Here is a 24,547-nt window from a genome sequence, read left to right on the forward strand (position 1 = left end):
TCAGCACAGGCACTTAATTCGGTAATAATTTTTTTTAACCCATAGTATAATTATTATGCATATAATATTGTGCATGAATCTAGGATAATGAGCTTATCTTTTTTTCTGCAATATCAACTGTCATTTGATTATTTATATATTTATGGCTATATGAAAAAAAAGAATTAACCTTGCATCAGACACTGTCCGATGCATGGTTGTAAAAAGAAAATAATACTCACTTTCTTATGAAATTTCTTGAAATTTTATATAAAATAAGCTATTATCAACAAAATTCATCAGAGTCGGCAATGACGCCTAATAAACTATAAACATTACAAAATCGTAAAATTTTATTGACTCACCTTCTGATGATGTAAAAAAAAATGACGTCACTTCAAGGCCGTTCTGGTGGTATTTTTATAACCACGTGATAATAGAAATCGGCATCGTTAAAAATTTGAAAACTTTGGCTTTAAGAATATAATGGTTAAGGGGCATTTATATAAACGCACTGAAGACCTCAAATAATTGAATGACCTGACTTCCCTTGGCATAGACTAGCCCAAGGGTATATAAAGCGAAGCAGTCAGACATTCAGAAATTAGCGGAAGAAGCCGACAGCTGAATCAGAAGCCGACAGAAGAAGTAGTGAAATGCTTAAAGAAGTAGTAAGGGTAAGAATAGAACAGAAGCACCAGTGGCAAGTAATCCTAGGGAATTGATGTTAAGTTCTGGGTGTAGTAAATCTGAAGATTGAGACACCCAGTTCTTTCCTATCAATAGGAACCTAGGGGGAGAAACATGGTGCAAGAATCATACCCAGTTCCCGTCTCTAGAGAAGAGAAAAAAATTTAATACTGTGTGATTTACCCTCAGACAGAGCGGTCCTATTAATCATTGCAATCATTAACTCAGATACAGAGTAAGAGGAAAACAAGATATATATCCCTTGTAAGAACCCAGTCATACACGTTACAAGAAAAAACAAGTCAAAACACGAAGTCATACAGATTGGTTGCAAGTTTATTGATTGAAGTTGTCCGGCGCAAGGTATGATGAACTCATCCTATTTGTTTTATGTTCTAAAAGTAGCTCGCAATGTCACGTGGTACGGTCTCATTTACTGATTCTTTTCGAGATGTCGTTAACGTTAGAATTAAGCGTCTAGTAGGGTGATTAAGAAGGTAATCGGACCAGAAATCAGGTTAGAAACATCGACTGACATGAATTATACCGCGTGTTGTTGTTAGTTTTATGAAATAAAGCACCAGAGCAGAAATCACCAAAAACGCGTTGCATTCCTGTCGCTTCGTTCACAGGTTGTTGTTTACGTTGTTTTACGTTCTTACTAACATTTGCACAGAAACTATTTTACAAATTTACTCTCGGTGAATCTTAAACTGAAGATATTTACCCTAATTATTTTTTTCTAGATTTATTTACATCTGGTTACACTCCAGCACATACAAAACTGTTTTAACCTACCCCCTACGATACTTTCTTCTTCCATCTTTTGATCAGTGTTGCCAGAGTTGGGGTGTAGAGGCATGCCAGAAAAATGTTCTTCCCTACAGTCTATTTGAAAATAATCCCCTGTATATTTACATATTTTATATACATATACAATATTTAAGACTCATATTGCAAGTTCTGCATGAAAATCAGGCATTAAATGATTAAAAACGCTAACAAAAATGTCTCTGAATTCTCAAAGTAATGTGTATTTTACCACGGTAATTCTTCAAACTTTATTATTGATGTTAATCATATTATAAAGGGAAAAATCGTAAATCTAAAAAAAAAAAAAAACTACTATGGATCGATTTTCTATTTGAATATTGATCAACAAATGTATTTTAGGATAAAAAAATATAGGTATTCAGGCATTTAAAGAAAATCGCACGATTTTTATACATATACGGTACTTTAGCTTCTTCTATTTACTTCAAATATTTTATAATGCATGGTATATTAAGTGTTTCCTTTCATTGCAAAACGCCGTAAATCACTTCTATTTTCATATATTGCTTATAAGCATTGGTATCTTAAGGTGCTTGGACACAGATTTGAAGCTAATATTTTCTCAAGTTTTCGTTATAATATCATGACTTATACCTTGCTATAGCATTTCAAACGGAAATAAAATAAAAAACTGATTTTATCTGGAAATTATTGAAACTACAAATTTCGGGACGCGTTTGATTGATACATCCTAGCACTTTCATAAAGCAAACTTTTTCCTTAATACTTAAGAAAAGTAAAATTTTTGTTGTGTATTAATGAAATATATTCAAACTATAATCCAGAAAATTCAGAGTAGAAATGTAAGAAAGCAAAACCAACTCACCAATATTGTCAGTCCGTGCTCAGTGATGTGTGCAGAGTTTAACAAATTGAACAAACCCGGTGAAACGTAAACATTAACAATAACAGAGCTCGTGCCCTGTTTACATAAACAGTTTACGTTTCACAGGTGTGTTCAAATTGTAAAACTCTTCACACATCACTGAGCACGGACTGACAATGCTGGTGAGTTGGTTTTGCTTTCTCACATTTCTAATCTTTATTTTCTGGATTATAGTTTAATATTTTTTATTAATGCACAACAAAATTTCTACTTTTCTTTAGTATTAAGGATAAAGTTCACTTTGTGAAAGTGCATAGATGTGTCAATCAAACGCGTCCCGAAATTTGTAGTTTCAATAATTTCCAGATAAAATAAGTTTTTTATTTTATTCCCATGTGAAATGCTATAAAAATTATAGGTCATGATATTATACCAAAAATTTGAGAAAATATTAACTTCAAATCTGTGTCCAAGCACCTTAAAGCTAGATTAAAGGAAATTAAATTTCTTTAAATATGCATTTTTTAAACAATCCTCTGGGCATACAAATATCAATTTTTAAAAGACCATTCCTAAGACTTCAAAGAACCTTGAATCACATTGAAATCACATAGAGATGCATGAAATGAAAGTTGTTGCATAAAAAGATTTCAATTCCAATTTTAAGCATCATTTTGAGAGTTTTTGAATTAAATAATGAAATAAAGATTTATCCTCCCTTGCTGAGGAGCGGATACCCTTAAATATACCTTTTATCTCAATCCATAAAATTGTTAATGCATCGGTTTTCCGGACATCCAGGTCAATTAAAATGTCATCTAGTCCTTCTGAACAGGCCAAATCTTTATTGTAATGAAATGCACCACTCCATTCTGTTTTAATAATGACAATTTTCATTATATTTTCAATTTTTTAGAATTGCTACATATTTTAGAGCAATTTACAAACAATGAGATATTACAAAAGATTTGGGTCTTGTATCTTCATTTTTATTCTAGTAGTTTAGCGTTTCCTTCTTTTGTTTTCTTAATTTTGCATTATTTCTAAAACCATGGAATGAGATAGTGTGAAGATAACGAACAGTGATCGATCTCATAAAAACTTCAAACAATACAAATCTGTGAACAAGGCATAAACACGGAGCCCTGGAAATTCCAGAGGTGGGATCTGATAGTAAAATGTGATTCTCTTTTAAATAATAGGAATCACTTAAAAAGGCCAGTTTTAAGTTCATTTGGAATATTTCTTTAGCTTGTTTGATTTAGGAATTATTATCATCTATTAAAAAGAGTTTTAAGTTCATTTAGACTACTTCTTTAGCAAGTTTGATATGCAATGTCGGAACTACTGAATAAGCATATATATTGAAAAAAAAAACTGCGTATGTGAGTAGAATAAGTAAATGCAGGATTTTTAAAGCATGAGGAAGGAAAAGTGACGCCTTACCACACACTAAAACAAGCAGGATTCAGAAAAGAAAGCTCGATCAAATGTTTCAAGTTGACCCTATATGTAATCTAGTCGATTATGAAAGAAAGATCTCTTAGAACTTTGGACTGATTATATAAAGCAGGTGTCTGGAACAGGAAGAAGCACTGAGGTTGCTGAAAATAGATCTACGTGTATACATGTACATCATTCTTAGGTATGGTATTCTGCATGGAGAGAACGAGATTGAATCCAATAAACCAATAAATACAGCTGAAATGTGTAAAGCTGCTCATGTGGGTAAAATATTAAATAACGAAAATAACATGAGAAGAAAGGTCAAACAGAAGAAGATGGAAATTTCTAGTCAGTCTTCAAGATGATTACAGATCCCAAATAATTGGGGGTCAAGAACATTGGTCCCCTTCACAATACATTATCTGCTTAATAATGGTTCTTTTTAAATTAATTTTTCAGCACAAATTGTGAATTTATATAGAAAATAAAAATGCCTTTATTAATCAAAAAATTTTTACTTTCTACTAACATCGAATACCATTGCCTAGAGTATCATGATTAAGAATATCAATAGCAATTTTGTTTTGACAAAAAAAAATTGTACAATACAAATACATCTTTATCATTCCTTTTATGCATTTGCCAGTGATGGAAACCCGAAAGTGTACAATGTGAAAATACTAAAGTAGAAAATATATATATATATAACAATAGAGAGAAACAGAAAAAACTTAGTTGAAATTGGGGGAGGTAAACAAAAAAATTGCTTATACTATATGTCATATGAACGAAGATGGTGAGTTCTTGGAAATGAAAAACTAAAAAAGAGCTCTTAACTGGATTTGTTGTGTCCAAGAACCAGGGTTACCTGTGCATATCTGGTTGCTGCCTTGACTAATCCTTAGTTCTACGTGGGTCTGCTCCAAGATTCGTGATGCATTAATCTTTCCTTTTACATGGCACCTTGCTTTGTACTTACTACTAGATACACAGTCCCTTGTCTGCTGACTGTGATATTGTTTCCGACGTGGATAACATCTTTAGCTATGATTTGAATGATAGCAATTTATCAAAACAGAGGTAATTTAAAAGAATTTGTCTAAAAAATAAAGTTGAAAAAGAATTTATTGGAAATTCTCTTACCTGCTTAACATTCGTAGTATGCCATGTTGCGAACTTCTTGGAAAATCTTGCTTCCCCCGAGTGCACATGACCCAAGAAATTTTATTACTGAATTGTAATAGTCAATATAAGCCAGAGAGCACATCCTCATGCGATTACACTTTTGAGATATATTGAAATATGACGTAAAATCTTCATCCAGATCGGCGGGAATTGACCGCAAACATTCTTTTGATGATATGTTATCATACTGTAAGCAATACTTTTCGTCCACTTGAAGAAAACTGAGTGCACTTCCTCCATATCTCATATTTTGTCGAGCTATGTAAATCCTTTCATCAGGACTACACTCTATCTTGTGGTAGTTCTCAGAGCGACTAAGACTGTCCATTGATGTACATTCTGTGTGATGCAGGTTATTGGGTTTGCAATGAGAGACACAACCTACAATTTATATTTCACTATATTTAAGAGATTCTTCTTAAACTGTTGAGAAAAATAAAAATACATAAATAAATGTTCTTTTATCAATGCCTACCTATAATGAAAAAAATTAATAAGATGAATAAATCCATATTTCTGACGACGTATAGACTTTATGGAGGATGAAATGAAATTATAAGATTCAACTAAGCTACTCAGGCGTCATCTGAATTGGTGACATCCCAGATCATAACAATAAGCAAACGGAAGGAAATTAAAGGAAATGGAAACTTTGATGAGAAAGGAAATGATAACTTATATCCTAACAAATTTAATCGGTAAAAAAATGAACAACATTGTACAATATTTATTTTGTTTTTAACATTGTTTTGAGCGGACACATATTTCAGATATCCCATAGCAAAACATGAACACTGCCATTCTTCCTATATTTTCGGGGGGGGGGGGGCATTGCTTATCCGCAACTCCTACTTTACCACTGAATAAAATTTAATGAGACTCACAGAATCTTTATTACATAGTGCTATTGTGACCTCTTACTTTACTTTTTGAGCGGACAGGTATTTGAGCTTTCCTATGGCTAAAAATGGACTTTCCAATTATACTCATATAGGAGCGGGGGTATCATTTTGTGAGCTCACTACTCACTTACGTATAATTTTAAAATATTCCCCGTCCCCATTATTTCTTTTGAATCATAAAGTCTGTTTGAGGAGAAATGAAAGCAGTCTTGATAATATCTGGTTTTAGATAAGCAATTCAGCAGGTTTTAAATTGTGTAATTGGTGGCCAGGCGCTAAGAAACACTCCCTTTCCAGTGACATTATTACCATAGGGGCTTGTCTTCCGTATTTAAATGTAAAATAAATTAATAAAATTTTGAATCTACTTTAAATACACTTAAAAAGTTAGTACAATAAAGAGTCTGACACTTTCAGACAAGAAAAACCATGTCTAAAAAAGTACCACACCTATATACATAATCTCTACAAGGGACGAAAGCTTTCATCTTGGGAAAAATATTCCCACCCACATCAGCACCTATTTCTGGACTCTAAAGCATTAATTTATTTCGTTGTCATGGTTCTGTCCCCTACAGTGATGATTTTCCTAAATGTCGATATGTCTGTCAGTCGTCAACACGCGTTCAATCAAAAGAAAACGGATACAATTTCTTCGATATGGGGGCTCATTTTATAAAGATAAGGTTTCTCTTCCAAATTTGTGAAATTCATGACCCCTGGGTAAGGCGTTGTGGGATATGGTAAGGATCTATTGATAATGTGGTGAAAATGTACAGATTTCTTAAAAATCGTTTTCTTTATCCATTGGTATTTAACAAACAAACTAAGTGCATGGTTATGTTGAGCATGGGTGCCTCTTCCAAAATTGTGAAATGTATAGCCTCTGGGTAAGGGTTCTGGTGTCAGGGTGTGGCTCTATTGATTTTATAGTGAAAGTGCATTATTTATTTGAAAAACTTCTCTGTTCCTGAGTATTATACAGCAACAAACTAAGAGCACGGTTATGATAAGCAAGGGTGCTTCTTTTAAAATTGTGGATTTCATGGCCCCTGGGCCAGGGGTACGGTGTTAGGACGGTACTCTATTGTTTATATAGTGAAAATGCATTTTTTCTTTTAAAAAAATTCTTCGCTTCCCCTGGGCAAGTTAAGTGCATGTATGGTAATGATAAATAAAAGATCCTTTTTCACACTTTTGAAAATTCTGGGCCCTTGGGTCAGGCATTCTGTTATTAGGACAGGGCTCTGTATTATGTAATATGTATTATTTAAATGAAATCATTCCTCTCTGCCCCTTGGTATTTAGCAGATTAATTAAATGCTTGGTTACGATAAACAAGGGTGTCTCTTCCAAAATTGTTGAATTATGTCCCCTAGGTCGTAGGTTAGTGTGGGACTTTATTGATTATATTGTGAAATTACATTAATTCTTTGAAAGTCCTCTCCTCTGCTCCTGGGCATCTAAAAGGCAGAGTACATGTACTATAAAAGTTGTAATGAGCAAATGTTTTTACCAGATTTGTGAAATTCTATACCACTGGGTTAAGGTGATGTGCAGTGTTCTATTGATCTTGTAAGGAAATTTGTACTCTACGGAGAAAAGTATTCTCCTTTGCTAAATACCCATTATAACAAATATCTGTAAATAATAACTGTTAAGTCAATTGAATAAACAATTTATACATTTTTTTGTATAATACAAAAAATACTTGTTTAGCATGCATGGTAATAGAGGCAAATGGCGGTGTACTAGCACTGACCAATATAGCCAAGTAAATACATCTACTCGTAACCCTCGAAGATCTTCCATTTTGAAAGTTTGTTTTGGTATACACAATCGTGCATACTTCAATCTGGCAATGACTAAGTAAAGAAAACAAGAAAACTAGATAAAACCATATGGTGTATGTTCAAGCAAAGATAATTTGCAATTGGAGTTCTAAAGTAATGTAATACTATGCCTTCTGGAGCTTGAAACAAAAACTCTACATTATTTTTGCGATGAGATAAGCATTTACAGTTATATCACCCTGTTTACTTAGTGTGAAAAAATCTACACATTTAACTCAAAAGCGGCCATGATACTGGCCAATCACTGTCAAAATAAACAAGGGGGGGGGGGGGGGGCTACATGGTAAATTGTGATTTGTAAATGTTCAATTGAATCATCTCATTGGCAATTAAGTTTTGTTTTAATAAAATTTGAAAAATAAATAAAATTAGAAGAAAAAAACAGAAACAAGAACAGCGAAAAAGAAAGTAATATTTTTAAAAAGCGACAAAGAAAGAAAAAAAGATACAGAGAAAGAAGCACAAAACTTTAAATATTTGCATATTTTTTCAAGCAGAAGGTCCAAGCCCTTGAAAGCAAAGGAGACCCCCCCCCCCCCCCAAATTTATATACATTGTAGCTGTAAAGGTAACTGAATATATGGAGTACCATATTCCAATTAAACTCAAATATTTAAGATAAATCATTGGAAGACATCGGTTCATTTGATGTGTGTTACGCATCAGTTCAAGACCTATTCAATTGAAATATGGAGATAACGAACAGTATTCAAGCTCAAAGTCCATTAAAAACAATACAAATCGGGAACAGGGCAAACACGGACCTCCAAAAAACATCAGAGGTGGAATCAGGTGCCATGGAGGAGTGAGCATCCCCTGCCGACCAGTCACACACGGCGTGTGCTCCTTGTCATGATCGGGAAATAACGGAAAAATCCGTCAACAAATAATATACAATTATGGACTCTTGTGATGGTGAATATGGTTTGTTATTCACCAGAAAAATATCAATATTGACCGAGAGTCCATAATTGTTTTATTATATAGTCAGAATTTAAATGAATAAGACAATGAAGGCTGCCTCACAATTCCATTTTCATGAACAAACTTCTGTCGTAGAAAAATAATCAAATGTCCAGATTACAACCTATATCTTCCGTGTTTTCCTTTCGCTCTGTGTAAGACATCAAAATGTTAAGAAAATAATCCTGCCATAGACTTGCGAAACAAATTTTCCTGCTCAAATATTCAGCTAGCTCCGACCGTTGCAACCATTGTGCTCAACGTTGTTTGAAGTATTGATTGTGACGTCACAATGTCACTGCACGCGCACTGACCCTCCGGTGAATACGGCTGCAAATCCGGTGAATATGTAGTGTTATGAACTGTTTGCGTTTGTATAGATTATATAGGGGCTATTTATAGACTATATAATAATAATTGATATGTTCAATTCTGAAATTTGGCGTACATTTATTTGCTGAAAATTATTGAGGCACGCAATATTTCTTTCGTTGTATTCTAACTATATTACATTATAGTGAAAAACATATGTACATGGTGCACAAACTAAACGTATAATGTGACCCATGGGCCATAATGCTCACCTGTCACATTTGTCTTGCTGTTCCTGAGAAAGTGATTTTTAAAACATTATTTTCTATATACAATATTCCTATAAAATATTTTGACCCCATATCTTGGCCACACCCTATCCCCGCCCGGGTCATAATTTAAGCAAACTAGTATTTGCTAGTCTACGGATGCTTGCATTTTTACATGAATGGTCATCCCTCGGAAGTTCTTGCTTGCACATCAAACTTATTCATCCTGGTCTAGCTGTCCTTGAAAAGAAGGTTAATAATTTTTTATGCCCCGCCATGAATATGACCGGGGCATATAAATAAAGTCTGCCATGTCCGTCTTCCATCTTTCCGTCTGTCCTTCCGTCACACTTTGCGTTTATACGGTTTATACAGAGAAAGTATTCAAGATATTTTTATCAAACTTCATGCGCGGATCTAGAGGGGGGGGGGGGGGTCAGGACCCCCTGGAATTTGCAGAGGTATAAAAAGTATATACTGAAGCAAATTAAAAAAATAAAAATAAAAAATGACTTTGGACCCCCCCCCCCCCCCAGAAAACGTGGACTACACCATCATCACCATGAAATAGGTGTTTTCACGTTTGGAAAATCGATTTTACTTTTTTTTTCTTTGCTTGTCAAGAAATTTTTGGCTGGGATGGAACCCCCCCCCCCTGGAAAAAAATTCCTGGATCCGTGCCTGAACTTCATATGCTGATACATTATGATGAGAGCTATTCAACATTTTTTGACCTGGACCTTTCCTTTGGCCTTGACCTCACTTACAAAAAATTTGTGTTTAGCTCAGTTTTAAAGAAACTATTCGAGATTTTCTATCAAACTTATATGCTTTTAACTGGTTTTCCTTATTTTTCGAGTGTTAAAAAAAACATTTTTTCATTGTTCGACTTATAAACTATAGTCCTGATCCATCTTACTTGATCAAGCTTTTTCAGAATTAAAAAAAATTGTTATCAGAGAAACCTGTAGACCACTTTCATTCACTACCTCTAAGTATCTCATCAGTTTTCGAGAAAAGTTTGATCAGAACCTCCAATATAAAAATTTCAATTACAATTTAATGTTGACAACATATTTGATTTAATCAATCCACAGTGTACAACTCTATCAAAAAATGGACTAGGAATGTGTTTATAAAGGACTATTTTTATGATGGAGGGGATTTAGATTATCATTCATCATCTTCAATTAATAGGTCAAAACTTTGTTTCAAAATATTCTTTTTAAAGAAAATTTTGTTATTGTATGCTAGGAATATTTAAGGTAGGTTTCAAATGATATTTTTAGAAACATTTTAAATAAATTTTTCATCTTATTTTGCTAAAAATGCAGAACCTACTTTGATCAGTGTGTGTGTCTATTGATGTAATACTAGTATTCACTGTGTGTAATAAACTGTGGATATTAACATTCAGATTTTGCTGATAACTAAACTGCTTATCAAATATAGCTTTATCTATTATCTGATAAAAGAAAAAAATTATTCCAACTCAATCTAAACTACAGGCAACAAGTCAAGTCCTTATATATATACACGTTTTTATTAAAAAAAAAATGCAATATCCAAATTTTGTTATACTTTATTGAACTTAAAAATGAGAAGAAAATACATATGGAATTCACAAAAAGTATATTCTTTATACTTATTGAATATAAATGGTTATTAACAAAAGTGCATCTTTTTAACTTAATGAAATAGGCAATTACAGGGAACTGAATTTGCGTCACCACTCTATATACTAGTAAGCTATAATACATGTACTTATTTACAAACTGATCGACTACATGTCATAGCATTACAGATTTTAGGTGCAAGTATTTAACCAATATCAACTCAAAGTTTTAATACATATTGCAGTACATGTATAATGTCTGTCAAAAATCATTGAAGATAATGGAATGCAACCTACAAATTACAAGCACTTGTAAATAAATACACAGAATATCCTCCCAGTCTACCTGGCATACCTTTTAACATTCACTGCCATTAAAAAATTCACACAGAGCAACTGGTCCCCATACTGCAACATATTTAAACATAGATGAATATACATAGGTTATGAGTTGTGTAATGTCCAGAATGTAACGGTAAACCTAAATTATAAATATTCCCATCCTGTACTGATATGTAATTTTAGCATTACCAGATACACAAGACCAAAAAAATTACACTTGGAATAGGTCAATTACACATTTTTGATTGAAATCTGAAAATCTTATAAAGGTAACAATGATTTCAACAACTACATTTTCAAGAACTTGAGTGCCTATTCTATAAATTTTTGCACACTATAAACAATTTCTTTGGATGTCAAAGGTTTCCTTTTTTTCCCACTACTACACTCAGAATGGTACTATCAAATGTTCTGAGAGTAAAGGGTGAAATGTACCTCTAAATACTGTATGTGTACTTAAAAAAAGCGGGCTTCATACTTTAGCGGCTTTGGCGAAGACAAAATGCGCTAATTCATGGATACTGCTAAGAAATCATTTATAAATACAATATTCAGCATGGACGTGTATAGCGCTAAATAATGATTTTGCCAACAACTCCATACCAAGTGATTGTGCTAAATTTTGAATATGCCAATTTATGTACACGTACAGTATTTTAACACTGCAGAAGCAGAAAAGATATTGTGTTAATATACAAGGCATTTAACAAACACAATAAGAATTCTTCATTTAGAGACACAGTTTATAATCTTCATGCACACCATTATTTTTACAAAAATTTCCGAATTTTACAGTTATTATATCCTATATCACTAGATATGCTGACATTGACAAATTGACAGAACTACTTTTTTTGTCGTTTCTGAAAAATGTTCCTTATGGAATAAATTTAAATTTTCAATTCAAAAATGTAATACTGTGCAATTCACATTTCAGTTGTAAGAACTTTCATTTTTGCGCATTATTACATAGTTTCTCTATACTAAGAAAAGTTCTCATGAAATTGATGAATCCAGGACATGTCTATTATTACCAAGAAGTTTTACAGAGAAGTTTCATTTCATTCCATTACTCTCATTTACATTTCAAAAAAAGCAATTTCACAGGCAATCCAAGACCTTACATTACAAATAATCTAAAATTGTTCTCCAAAGCAATGAATAAAGCATCACATCACATACAAGATTAAAATGTTGAATTTTGAAGAAATAAAATCACACCCAACTTTGAATGAAATGATAAATGTAAATATATATAGCAGAAGTGCAAGTTATCACCCTGATAACATACACCTCACCGATTGCAAAAAAATTATACCATAAATCCCTTGTTGCATGTACAAACCAGAAATAACAAACATTCCAATAAACAACTCCTAGTGAATTAACTTAATTTATAAATACAAAACCATCTTTTCTTATTTTCTTTTGTCTGATAAAGCATTCTACACAAGCAACATCACAGTTAAACTTTCAGTCATAGTCAAGCAATATCAGTTCACAACTCTCATGTTCCCTACTCAGACAGTCTATAGTGATGCAAGATCATCAGATTGAGGATAACAAATCTATATATTTATTATGAAACATTTCCAGCAGAGATAATCACTGCATCTTGTTGACTTCATATCTGGTTGTCATCATTTCCTCATCTGAATCTAGGAGACTTGGAAGAGCTCTGTTAATGTAAAAAATAATTCCGTTTTTTGACGTTTGATTGGAATTTGGATAGAAAAATTAGTTTATATCCTATAATCTGTGTTGCCTACTTCACAATGTGCATTAATACATGAATCACATCTAAATTTGTAGAACTTTAAGTCATTTTTAAAGATAATTGTTTTATATTCTTATTAACTTATTGATAGAAAATTCAATCATACAGAATAAATTTAATAGTTATCCAAGATATACTTGTTATGTATAACCTGGGTTAATACAGGTTATGCTTCTTTTTTTTTTTTAAAGAAAGAAAACCAATCCTTTCATGATTTATAAAGCATAAAATGCCCCATCCCAGGTCATATGCTGAATCTTTGGTAGCTATTAAATTCATTCCTTAAAAAATAAAAAATGCAACTGCATTCTACTAATTAACACATTATAGCTGCAGTGTTGGTGCATTTCTCTAAGCACCACAATATAGGCAAGTTATATGTATAATACAGATTAAACTTCAGTAGAAGATACTATAATCACTCCTATGAAGTCTTCCTAAGCTTACTTGTCAGTGAGTGATGTTGGAATGTTTTCTTCCACCCACTTCAAGTCTTCATCCTGAAAATAAGTACATCTATACAAACATTTTATGATACAGGTTACTGTAAACCAACCTTTTTTCGTGGGCAAGAATTATCCACAAGTTCTGCAACCTACTTTAACTCACAAATATCTATAGCCACAAAAACCATTTATTTTTCTTTGTATTTGAGAAGAATGTTTCCTCAGTTGTGAACATTACTCCTCGCAGATTTAATTTGAACGGACGAATCGCAAATAAGAGATTACACGAATAGTTGTTTACAGTAAACTGTTTGAGTCTTTAAAGTCTGAAAGTCATTAAAAATATATGTGTTTTTGCTTAATCAATGCATGTAAATTAAAACACTGGTGAAAAAAATCAATTTCAAACTGGAAAAACAAGAAGTTTATGAGCCAATGCTCACTAGTAATACGCCCTCTCTGATGTGAATATATGCTCTCATGTAAATACATGTATACACAAATTCAACTGTGATGGAAATTTGGTACAAACAGAAGCATGGATAAACAGGAAGTTGACATCTGATTTGTACAAAATTGAAATTACAGGGTTCTCCAAAAGGGGTTTTACCATGGCGGCCCGGTTTATGTGGGCCATGGTTAAACGAGCTGCGCCATGGTCAAAATTGGCAGCCGCCATGATTACATTTTTATTGCATTTCAGTATTGACACTTACTTTTTAATGACTTGAGTAGTTAATTGTGTTTATACTACGACTGCCATGCACCTCGCATGCCTCCAGAGAAAGCGGACTGTGCTAAACAAACACGTTGATCAGCGACAATGCTGTGAAGCATGACAATGGAGAGTCAATCAGCTGATGATCAATATCTTGGGAGTTAATTTTTCGGTACACATGTAATTTTGGGGAATTCCATTGTGTTCACCATAAGATAACAGATTTACAAAAGATGACATATCAAGCAGTAACAACATAATAATCGACAAGCATCCGATTCAAGTTTCTGTGCCCAGAAAAAAATAAACCCTTTCAATTTCCTATTCCTTTGTATTTAATCAATTCCCCGCGCTCTGTTTTTAAGTATTTCTGATAAAATGTACATTAGTGCAAATCACCGTCTTAGTTTTAGAGTTATCTCCCGTTTTTATGAAATGTCGCATGGCGTTGTTTTTAGCACTGGGACACGTGGAGAAGTAAACAATGGCTTAGGAAACTAGGCGAAAAATGAAATATGTAGAAAAAAGAACGTTTGAAAAACAGAACAGAGAAAGAATAAAGTGCCCCGCCACAGCATGATATGCCCGTCAAATATTGTTCAATTATCAAAAACAGTTTAGAGTGCAAGCAAATCATGTCAACCTTGATACCGGTACAAGGACTTCCATGATTTTTCCATTCCTTATAATATTTGTTTATACATCTCCTGTGGTGTACGCATTAATTTTAACAAATATTACATTATAGATCCTCAACTGGTTGTGTTAGAGCTTGACAAATGCCCATCTGCAGCCACTCCCCTCCACACACACACACACACATCTTTCATATTTGTGAGACATGATGCTCTATATATTTTCAAAAAATATAAAAATATCATATTAAGCAGTATCAATTTAGTCTTAACCACTTAATCTATACCAAATTAATTTTTAAAATAAAAAGGCTGGCAGTCAAATGACATATGCTATAAACTGACCAGCAGTTCTTCTGTCTAATTCCCAAAGGATACAGATAAGAGCTGCTTGATCAGAGATGCTCTTACAGAAATGATTGAGACAGCTAGCCTTTCTACATTGAACTCATTAATTAATCTTTAACTGGATGCATGTCCACTCATTACTCCCAAGGGATGAATGGATCTGCACTATTTGCTTTGTAGTGCAATAAAAATGCATATTTATGTCATCCTGAAGTTAAATTTGAAAACAAAGATTTTTTAAAAATTTGTTACAAAGATTTCTAAAAAGAAAAAAAAAATTGTGTCATCTTGAAGCAACATTATTAATAAGGTTCCTGCATGACTCTTAGATTTGTAGTGGCTATCTACCATAATTAAAACATTTTTTTTAAACACTTGATTTTTTAAGATTTAATGTCAGACTAGCTGGTTTTAAGCTGCCATCATATGGACAACGGGCATGCTGACTTCAATATTACCCCCCCCCCCCCCCCCCCCCCCCCGTTTAATTAGTTTTAAGTTTTAATTAATTAGTTTATTATAAAATATCAACAAATTTTATTATGCAATATCAAATTAGTTTTAACTACTTTTCACCAAATTCATTTTAAAAGTTAGGCTAGCCTGTGAACAAGAACTACATGTATTTAATCCAACATTTGCCCAGTCCCAAGAGATATAGATAACACCTGCCTGATCAGAGATGCTCTACCAATTAGCTCCTCACACTAAACTCATTAATTTCTCTCTAATTTGACATGCAATTTTCTGTTATCAAAATTCTACTTGACCAGTGCTTGATAATTAAACCCATGGGAGAGGTGGAATTTCTCTCATTATATTTGTTATAGATTGCTGTAAAGTATATAATGAAAAAAATAAGTATTTTCTTGATTTAACATTTTTTTAATATGGATACTGCAACACTCTTACATTTTTTGGGATTATGTAATTTAATAGTAAAAAGACATTTTTTTTTTAAATTTCACTTAAATTAAAGGTCACAGTGACCTTGAAATAGGTCGCGACACACCTTCTATCTAAGATGCATAAATTGGCCAAGTTTGATGATTCTAAGTCTAATAGTTTTCTAGTTATGAGCCGGACAGGATTTTTCCATATTTGGCAATAGCATCTTAATTAAAGGTCAGAGCAACCTACTTTTAATGCGCGACAAACCTTCTACCAAAGATGCATCAGCTGACAAAGTTTGATAACTCTAGGCCTAATAGTATTAAAGTTATGAACCGGACACGAAAAAGCTAACAGACGGACATGAACGCTGTAACATAATACGTCCCGTCTTAAGATGGGCGTATAAAAATTACAGTTATGTCCAATTTATGCTCCTGGTTTATATATTAAGTTATGATACTTTTACCATGTATGCCGTCAGTAGGTTTTCATAGACCATGCAGTGAAAAAGCCTAAAGCATTGTTAGATGTCGGTGTTCGTTCGTCTGTTGGTTTGTGTGTCTGTTAACTTTTTTATCAAAATTCAATACTACTCATTCATCAGTCTTAGTCATACATAAATATAAAGTTTCATACAACAAGTAACATCAATTCTGCATATCAGTTTTTGAATAATGTTGCAATGGTTACTCTATCAAAATATTTTTTTGAAATTCCTTCAAAACTTTCCTAGAGTTTTGGACCAATTTTGGTACATATGTAAAGTAAGATACATAATTTTTTTTAAATTTTCATTTATACTTTTTTAAATTTTTTTTTTCTCAACTTTTTGTGTTGCAATGGTTAAGTTTTGTGAAACCAATCATTGATTAATGAAGGTTAGAAAGTCTAACACACATTTGTGTTTTCGGTCACATTTCGCCTTCGCGCAGCTTCCTCCATGGTTAAATTTTCAAATGTGGAGAACCCTGTGAATCCCACCATATGGCATGCAAAAACAATGAGTTTGCTAAAATTTTATTCAGCTGCCATGAGTAGTTGCAGAGAAAATTGCAATGGAAATTTGGTACAGACGGGTGCAGGGATAAACAGGAAGTTGGCATTAAATTTGTATAAAAATGAATCCTACCATATGGTATACCTACATGTTAACCAAGAGTGTGCTAAAATTTCAAGCATCTGGCTTGAGTCCTGGATATACTCGACTTTAAGTCAGATTTTTGGGTGCTAAATTTTTAACCAAAAGTCTAGGTCCGACTTTATGCGAGTCATAGAAAATTTGGAATTTTTCTGGGAGAGAAAATATAGTAATAGTGTAACGACTCCAACGATAACCATTTGTAAAGATTGGAACTTCCTTAATCTTATGCAGGAAATGAAGATCTTATAAGGTTACAACATAGACAAAAGACAAGTACGTAGAGATTTAAATGATCCTGTATTTGTTTAGTCAATAAAAGATCAAATATTGATATCTTAACTTAATATATTCTTTGAAACACTGGTAAATTCAATAGATTATTAATGTAAAATTGGTTATAGATTTTAGCAAAAAACTGCATCAACATACATGTATAAGCGGGTCAATGGATAATTCTTCCGAACTAATCTGAAAATATACATGTACGACCGACTTACAGTCGACCCAACTCACAGGCGAGTATACATGGTAGTTGCTGAGAATTTGATACAAACAGACACAGGGATAAACAGGAAGTTGATATTGAATTCGTACAAAAATGAATCCCAAATATGAATCATATGGCATGCCAAAACAAAGAGTGTGCTGAAATTTCAAGCATCTGTGAAGATTATTTGCTGAGAAAACTGTAGAAAATGTTACGGACAGACAGACACACAAGGGTAAAACAGTACACCTCCCTCTCCTTCAGAACGGGGGTATAAAATATATATATATCAAGATTCCATTTTTCATTACATACCACACTTTTTCGACTTTTAGGTGATCCATTTGCTGCTCCCTTCACTCCTCGCATTTTCATTCCATCTATCATCATAGAATTATACAAATAAAACATGTAAAAGAAAGACAATCGAAAAATTTTCTTTCTAAATCTCTTCCCCTTTTTGACATGCACTATCAGAGTTTATACAGTCCAACATCATTTTTCAAGCACTTTTAAGGATTTTTGAACAATACAATGATTAAATTAGACTAAAAAATAGACACAATATACAGTGTGTATTTAACAGATATTTTTTTACTCATTAGCTCACTTTTTCTCCAACATTTCTTATTAGTGTGGGCAGATTTATATATATGAAATATATTCATTGCAATTTTTAAATAAATGTTTCAAATTCAAATAAATTAACGATGTCATTGAGAATAAAAATTAAGCTAGTTTGTGTGTGCAGGTGGATTGAGTTGGTGAATACTCTCTTTGCTTTACTATTGGCTATGACTTTTCACTGGCTATTGTCATAATGAACTATCAAATCAGATCATTTCTTTAGTAATAAAAGCGAGCCAAATCTCAAATTTAAATTACTGTGGATCCAGCAATTCCATACTGAAGACCTTAACACCTTGCACAAGGTATTTTATTATATGCTGATAACTTTACAATTTTTCTTAGTAAATAAATAAGATTATAATATAGTTGGAATATGTATTTACTTGTCATATGTATTAAATGCATTACTACATGTACATGTATGCATAAATTGTATATATACATGTACTTATATTTCTTTATAGAATCACCTTTTTTATGTGAATTAACAATGGAAACATCATTTATGTCTTTATATCACTCGGTCACATTAGTAATGACTTACAGATAAATCAATGATATTTTTTCTACCTACAGGTGTATTTTTCTATTTTGAATATAAAGCAGCTCAAGATCAAAATCTATTTTTTTGTTGCTATTTAAGCATTTTTAAGCACTTTTCAAGGACTAGGTCAAAATTCAAGCATTTTTATCATCATTACAAACCCTGACTATAACACTTGGAGAAAGTATTTAAAAATTAAGTAAATTTTTTGGAGTTTTTTTGCTTCTGTCTATGGGGAAATTTAGAAGAAAGAAAAAAATGCAAATTTGAACCTTACCAAATGCATCATTCATCAAGTTTTCCTCTTCTTCTTCATCAGCAGCATCCAACAGGGGAGAGAATGCATATCTATCCAGAAATATATACATGTAGGTGTTAAGCAAATTGTAAGGTATTGAGCATATTGAATTAAAAACATAAAGGTCATGCTGTATCTACCCAGGTAGACAAATGGTGTAAGTGCTTGGGATAAATCACTACATGGTCATTAATCATCTTCATGAATAACAACTTTATGCAGATTATGCACTACAGACTTCATTGTCTTGATGCTTTATGCAGATCACACCTCTATAATAATTGTATGCTATAATACATGTAAATACACACTACAAAGGAATGATAAACTCTACCTCTGATTGTTAGCTGAGGGTCTCCATAGTACCATAATCACACACAAAATCACAGAGAACAACAGGTGCCAGAAAGCCTCATCTACCCATATTTCTCTCCAGTCCTACAGAAGACAAGTCTCATATAAACCATGGAATAAAAGACACATGCTACATTATATGTGATGAAGATTTTTTCCCCCCAATATTCTGTTTTTCTGACAACAAAAGTAAATTCCTTTTGTTGTATTTGTGAGGCACAGAAGTTTCTGTAAAATTCAATGTAAATTACTTACTGTTATGCATGTCTTCAATCTATACTGTGTAAATGACCAGATCATAAAAGCAATTGAAGCTGGAAAAAAAGGAGAAATTTTTTGTCAACATCAAAGAATTGTAAAGACCACCATATGGATTATTATGTAAAAACATGTACATGTATATCGAGCACGATGATTTTTTCCATAATACAGCCAAGAAAGGGTAAATTCAAGCAAGTTTTGTAATGAAGGAATGTGTTGGAGAACTTAAACTTGTTACAAGAACCCTTTTTATAAAGTAGACCAACACTATCTCCAGTGAAAGAAATGTCACTCCACTTACCTAGAACAGCAAAAATAAGAGTATTGGTAAAATGTCTATACAGTGAGAGCTTGACAACATTTCGTCGCAAGCGCAGGGTTCTGGTAGTTTGTATAAGGCTGGAGAATATGTGAGCTCCAGTTAAGGCAAACCAAACAAATTATTTATATTTATTACTTTTGTTTTGTACAAGTCAAACCATTATCGTACTGTTTAAATTCTACATGAGTTATCAAAGTAACTGATAAGATGACTAGATTTTTAATGTGAATGTTGGTTTAAAGGATATCCACCAGCATATTGAGGCATCAGTGACAGCCAATGGCACTAGTGCTAACATTGTATCTGTCGAATTATCTTCCTTAGGCTGTAAAAAGAAAGAATGCTTGTTTAGAACATTCAAATTCTGAGAAACTCTTCACACAATGAAAGGTACAGAAATGGTTTTCATTTCCCTTCCCCTAAACCTTTTCAAACCATCTGTATTGTAATACATGAATATTCAGTTCACCTTCAATTGCCTCATACAACCCTCTATTGAGGCTAAAATGAAGAACACGGTTCCCATGGCTACAACTTTGTGGAAAGTGGTACCAAGTCGAGGTCTAAAAATCAAAATTTTACTATCAATTCAGTTTTTCAAATACAAAGATTCACAGCTTAAATTTAGAGACCGCTCAACCTTCTGATATTGCTTGTAGGAATTTAGTTAATGCAAAACATTTCTACACAATAACTGACATACTTGACAATTCCAAATCCCAGGCTGACAATAATGATTAGGATTCTGGCCAGGGCTCTTTTGAGGCAAGAAACCAGTTCAGCGAAGATCACAGCTCCTCTCACTAGGTGTTCAAGTGAATATTAATATAGTGTATAAGCATATACATGTATTGCTTTTATAATACTGTAGATTCTTTGTTTTACGCGAGTACTTAATATCACGAAAAGGCCCTAGGACGTCGAATCAAGAGAAGAATAATCCGTGAATGACTGATTGATCTAATAAAGCACCATAAAAATAAAAGCGAGTAAATTTTCTTTTGTGAGTGGTGCTTCTCAAGAAATTACCTGATAATTAATTCCTCGCATATAATTAGGAATCTACAGTACATAATCTGAATGTTGGGACTTAAAGGCCAGACATAAGCCTCTGGGTGCTTTGTAATCTAGATTATCATCAAGCATGTTTGATCCTGCACTTATAAAACTGATAAACCTGAATGGCCTTGAGTGGTGATACTTAGATATTCAGCATAAAAGACTGCCTTCTCCAGCATGCCTAGCAAAACGACAAAATATAAAAATCAATGTACAACATAAAGCAGTTAATACACAGTTGACATTCAGTGTCTCCAACACTGATATATCAGATACAATATGTTTGAGTTGCAAGTCCTGAACATAATATGAATTCTGACAAGTTTTGACTGTAACCATAATAATATTAGAAAACTCACCAAGGACAATAACTCCACCAATCCAGAACTGAATTCTCAAGAGATCCTTCCAACTACAGGCCAACAGAACTAACCACATTAGTCCAAAGATTATGTATACAATTCCCATCACTCCGTAAAACTGAAATCATATTGTGTACATTTAATCAACATTCAAAAAATTATTTCAAGTAGATTTCTCCTTTCGATAAAATATGAGCTAAAAATTTCAATTTTTTAAGTACCAAAACATGCTTACAATTAGGAGGGGCATATCCACAGCAGAAATGAATCCATACTCTCCATACATTTCCACGTCCACTATTAAAGAGATTTAGAGTCATATTATACAATGATCTTCAGTGAATGGAAATATCCCCTTAGCATGATCTTCACTTCAAAAAAAAACTTGATGTGTTTGTGAAACACCATATGGCAGCTCATCCGGCCAAGAATTGAAGTTTCTCAAATGTACCTCTAACTCCAAAGACAAGTTCAAGAATTCAAATATGTTGATGCCCAAAGAAAGGTCTTGTCCCAAGGATCACATTGGTGAAATATGAAAGCCCTAGCACCAACCATTTAAAAGTCATGGGCAAGATTAAAGTTTTTCAAAAGTACCTAGGTTAAACTCCAAGGTCAACATCAAAAGGTCAGAAATGCTTGTATCTTCACAAAGAATATACATGTGAAATATGAAGTTCAAATGTTATAATAAAGTTTGGTAAAAATTTGCAAAAGTGGGTTAAACTCCAAAGTACTGTGAAATCACCAATTTTTGTGGCAGTTTAATTTTTGTTGTTTTTGAGGTACATGTATAAAGAGACCCACAAATCCATGTCCACCACGAAATGTGAAACTTCATACATATAAGTACTCAACAATTCTTCATCCATGAAATTAAATCCCCAAGAACCCATATTTTTTCCTCAAACCATGAAAATTTGACCCCACGAAAAATATGTGATTTTACAGTAAATATCAAGAAGGAATACACAGGTGAAATATGAAAGCCCTAGCACTAACCAATAAAAAGTTATGGATAGGGTTAAAATTTTTGTGGACAAACAGATGGACCAAAAACTATATGCCCCCAATCTTCGATAAAAAAAAATCACTTGCAGTTGAGGTGTAAATTTATCTAAATGTGACAGATTAGGCCCTGGGTCCTTTGCAGCAAACAAGATAAGAAATGAAAAGGAACTCTCAAGAGTTCTCATCCTTTTCTGCTACATCTATGATCAAAGTTAGGAATCTACCCAATCACCCCAGTCTTCTATTTATCTATTTAATTTGGGAATATGCTTTATTTTACCTTCTGCATGGAATGCAGTTTCTGAATTTGTAATCCTCATAACAAAGACAAAGTAGCCATCTCTCCAGGTTCTTTGGAATGCTGGTCGGTCCTGAAAATAGGGCAAGAAAAGGTTTTCATTCAACCAATTCTATATATATTCATCTCCATTTAAGACTAATACAAGTATTTCTACCCATGCACAAGAAACTTTAAATGTGTTACATGTATTTACAAACATATGTTTATAAACATTGCATCCTGCATATTCCTTTTGGTGACCAGACCTTTAACATCCAAGTATGACCTTAATTTGACCTGAAACCTTGACTTTGAGCAAATATGGCATGACTATTTATACAGTTCATGGCCAAGTTTAACAAATGAAAAAAGAACAAGAGTCCCAATGGCTACAGTGCTCACCTGATTTATGTATTTTTGAGTAAAACTTTAACCTGCTATTTAGTCTTAACCTAGCCTCAGGGACCATGAGTTAAATGGAATCTACATTCAGTAAGAAACTTTTTCTTCAAGTTTGATCTTCTCTAACTCAGTGGTATTATTTACACTAGATACAAATTTTGATCAGAAAAGATTGCTTTAGCTTATGACTCATGTAAATAATAAATAATACCTCCAAATTTTTGGCTTAGAGGAATAAAACTTATAAATGTATATGTTCTAAGCAAAAAATAACTAATTAATTCATAAAAAAAGAGGCCCATGGACCTATTCGCTCACCTGAACACTTTGGTACAGAAAAGCAGAAATCAGAATGGTACTGAAAAGTTTAAATATATGAATTGTCCCAACCTACCCCCCCCCCCCCCCCAGGACTTTAAAGATTTATCCCTAGTATATATTTCTATGTAAAAGATTGATCTTCTATCGTGACCCCATCCTAACCCTGGGGAGTCATGATTTTAACAATCTTGAATCTACATTGCCTGAGAATGCTTCTTTATGATTATGACTAGTTATGGCTTTGGTGTTCTTAAGAAAATTTTTTTTAAAGATATTTCCTATACATTCCTCTGTATAACTTTGATTCCCTGTTGTGGCTCAGCCCTACACCTGGGGGTCATGATTTATTCAAATTTGAACCTGAAGTACTTCTTTATTAACAAGAGATGTTTGTGAAACACTTATGCCCCCACCCCACCCCTTTGGACATACATTATAGGGTGCACAAGCCTTTATTATGGGCAGTATACATTATGGGCAGTGTACATGGAAATGAAATTGACCTTTTGAACTTTAAATCAATAGGGGTCATCTACCAGTACAAACTGAGAGGTATCAACCAGAAATAGTCCTCTACATCACATCTTTGACAAAAACATGTTTCTCATGATATATCAGTAATTACAGTAAACTTTTTTTATAACGCACTCGGTTATAAAGTATCTCCAGATGTAAAGTAGCCATTCCGTAGTCCCGGCAAAGTGACTATATATTTCATTGGAAAAAACACCGCTTACAATGTATTTGTTTATAACGTAGTATCGCTTATAAAGTATTAGAAATTTGGTCTTGTTACATAATTGCACCTCTTATGAGGTATTGACACCTGGTTTCACACCTTTTCTATCAGCTCGCTGACCACAGATTAGTCACGGTTTATTAACTTCATAGCTGCTCCGTAATGGGTGTTTTTCTAACGAGGTCTCTTTGTTGTTTCAGGTACATGTATTCATAATAAATTGTTTGAATAAAATTTATCTTTGAGTCAGTAAAATTAATTTGAAATGGCATCTCCGGCTAAGAGGAAGGTTGTGTCTCTTG

The 24,547-nt window shown here is 33.1% G+C and overlaps 2 protein-coding genes across 2 annotated transcripts in view; both read right to left on the bottom strand.

Annotated features, from left to right (window-relative positions):
- Positions 1-1,376: 1,376 nt before the first annotated feature.
- LOC133182823 (uncharacterized) lies at positions 1,377-5,288 on the bottom strand. Its single transcript, XM_061317668.1, has 4 exons — positions 5,161-5,288; positions 4,644-4,783; positions 3,079-3,201; positions 1,377-1,575 (listed from the first exon to the last, which is right to left on the bottom strand). The coding sequence occupies exons 1-4, from the start codon at positions 5,286-5,288 to the stop codon at positions 1,418-1,420; spliced, it is 549 nt and encodes a 182-aa protein (XP_061173652.1). The 3' UTR covers positions 1,377-1,417.
- A 5,537-nt stretch (positions 5,289-10,825) lies between these two features.
- Positions 10,826-24,547, bottom strand: part of LOC133182975 (transmembrane protein 87A-like) — a 38,405-nt gene continuing 24,683 nt past the window's right edge. The window contains exons 8-21 of the mRNA XM_061317880.1: positions 22,784-22,874; positions 21,728-21,789; positions 21,490-21,610; positions 21,249-21,311; positions 20,775-20,874; positions 20,541-20,634; positions 20,315-20,396; positions 20,051-20,155; positions 19,744-19,802; positions 19,469-19,572; positions 19,114-19,184; positions 17,978-18,042; positions 13,441-13,493; positions 10,826-12,894 (exon numbers count right to left, since the gene is read on the bottom strand). Coding sequence (XP_061173864.1) covers positions 12,822-12,894; positions 13,441-13,493; positions 17,978-18,042; positions 19,114-19,184; positions 19,469-19,572; positions 19,744-19,802; positions 20,051-20,155; positions 20,315-20,396; positions 20,541-20,634; positions 20,775-20,874; positions 21,249-21,311; positions 21,490-21,610; positions 21,728-21,789; positions 22,784-22,874 — 1,143 coding nt within the window. The 3' untranslated portion in view covers positions 10,826-12,821. The remainder of the gene's footprint in view (positions 12,895-13,440; positions 13,494-17,977; positions 18,043-19,113; positions 19,185-19,468; positions 19,573-19,743; positions 19,803-20,050; positions 20,156-20,314; positions 20,397-20,540; positions 20,635-20,774; positions 20,875-21,248; positions 21,312-21,489; positions 21,611-21,727; positions 21,790-22,783; positions 22,875-24,547) is intronic.

Source organism: Saccostrea echinata, unplaced genomic scaffold, assembly GCF_033153115.1.
Source record: "Saccostrea echinata isolate AGI-Se365-2 ecotype Australia unplaced genomic scaffold, CSIRO_AGI_Sech_v1 ptg000009l, whole genome shotgun sequence".
Lineage (NCBI taxonomy): Eukaryota > Metazoa > Mollusca > Bivalvia > Ostreida > Ostreidae > Saccostrea > Saccostrea echinata.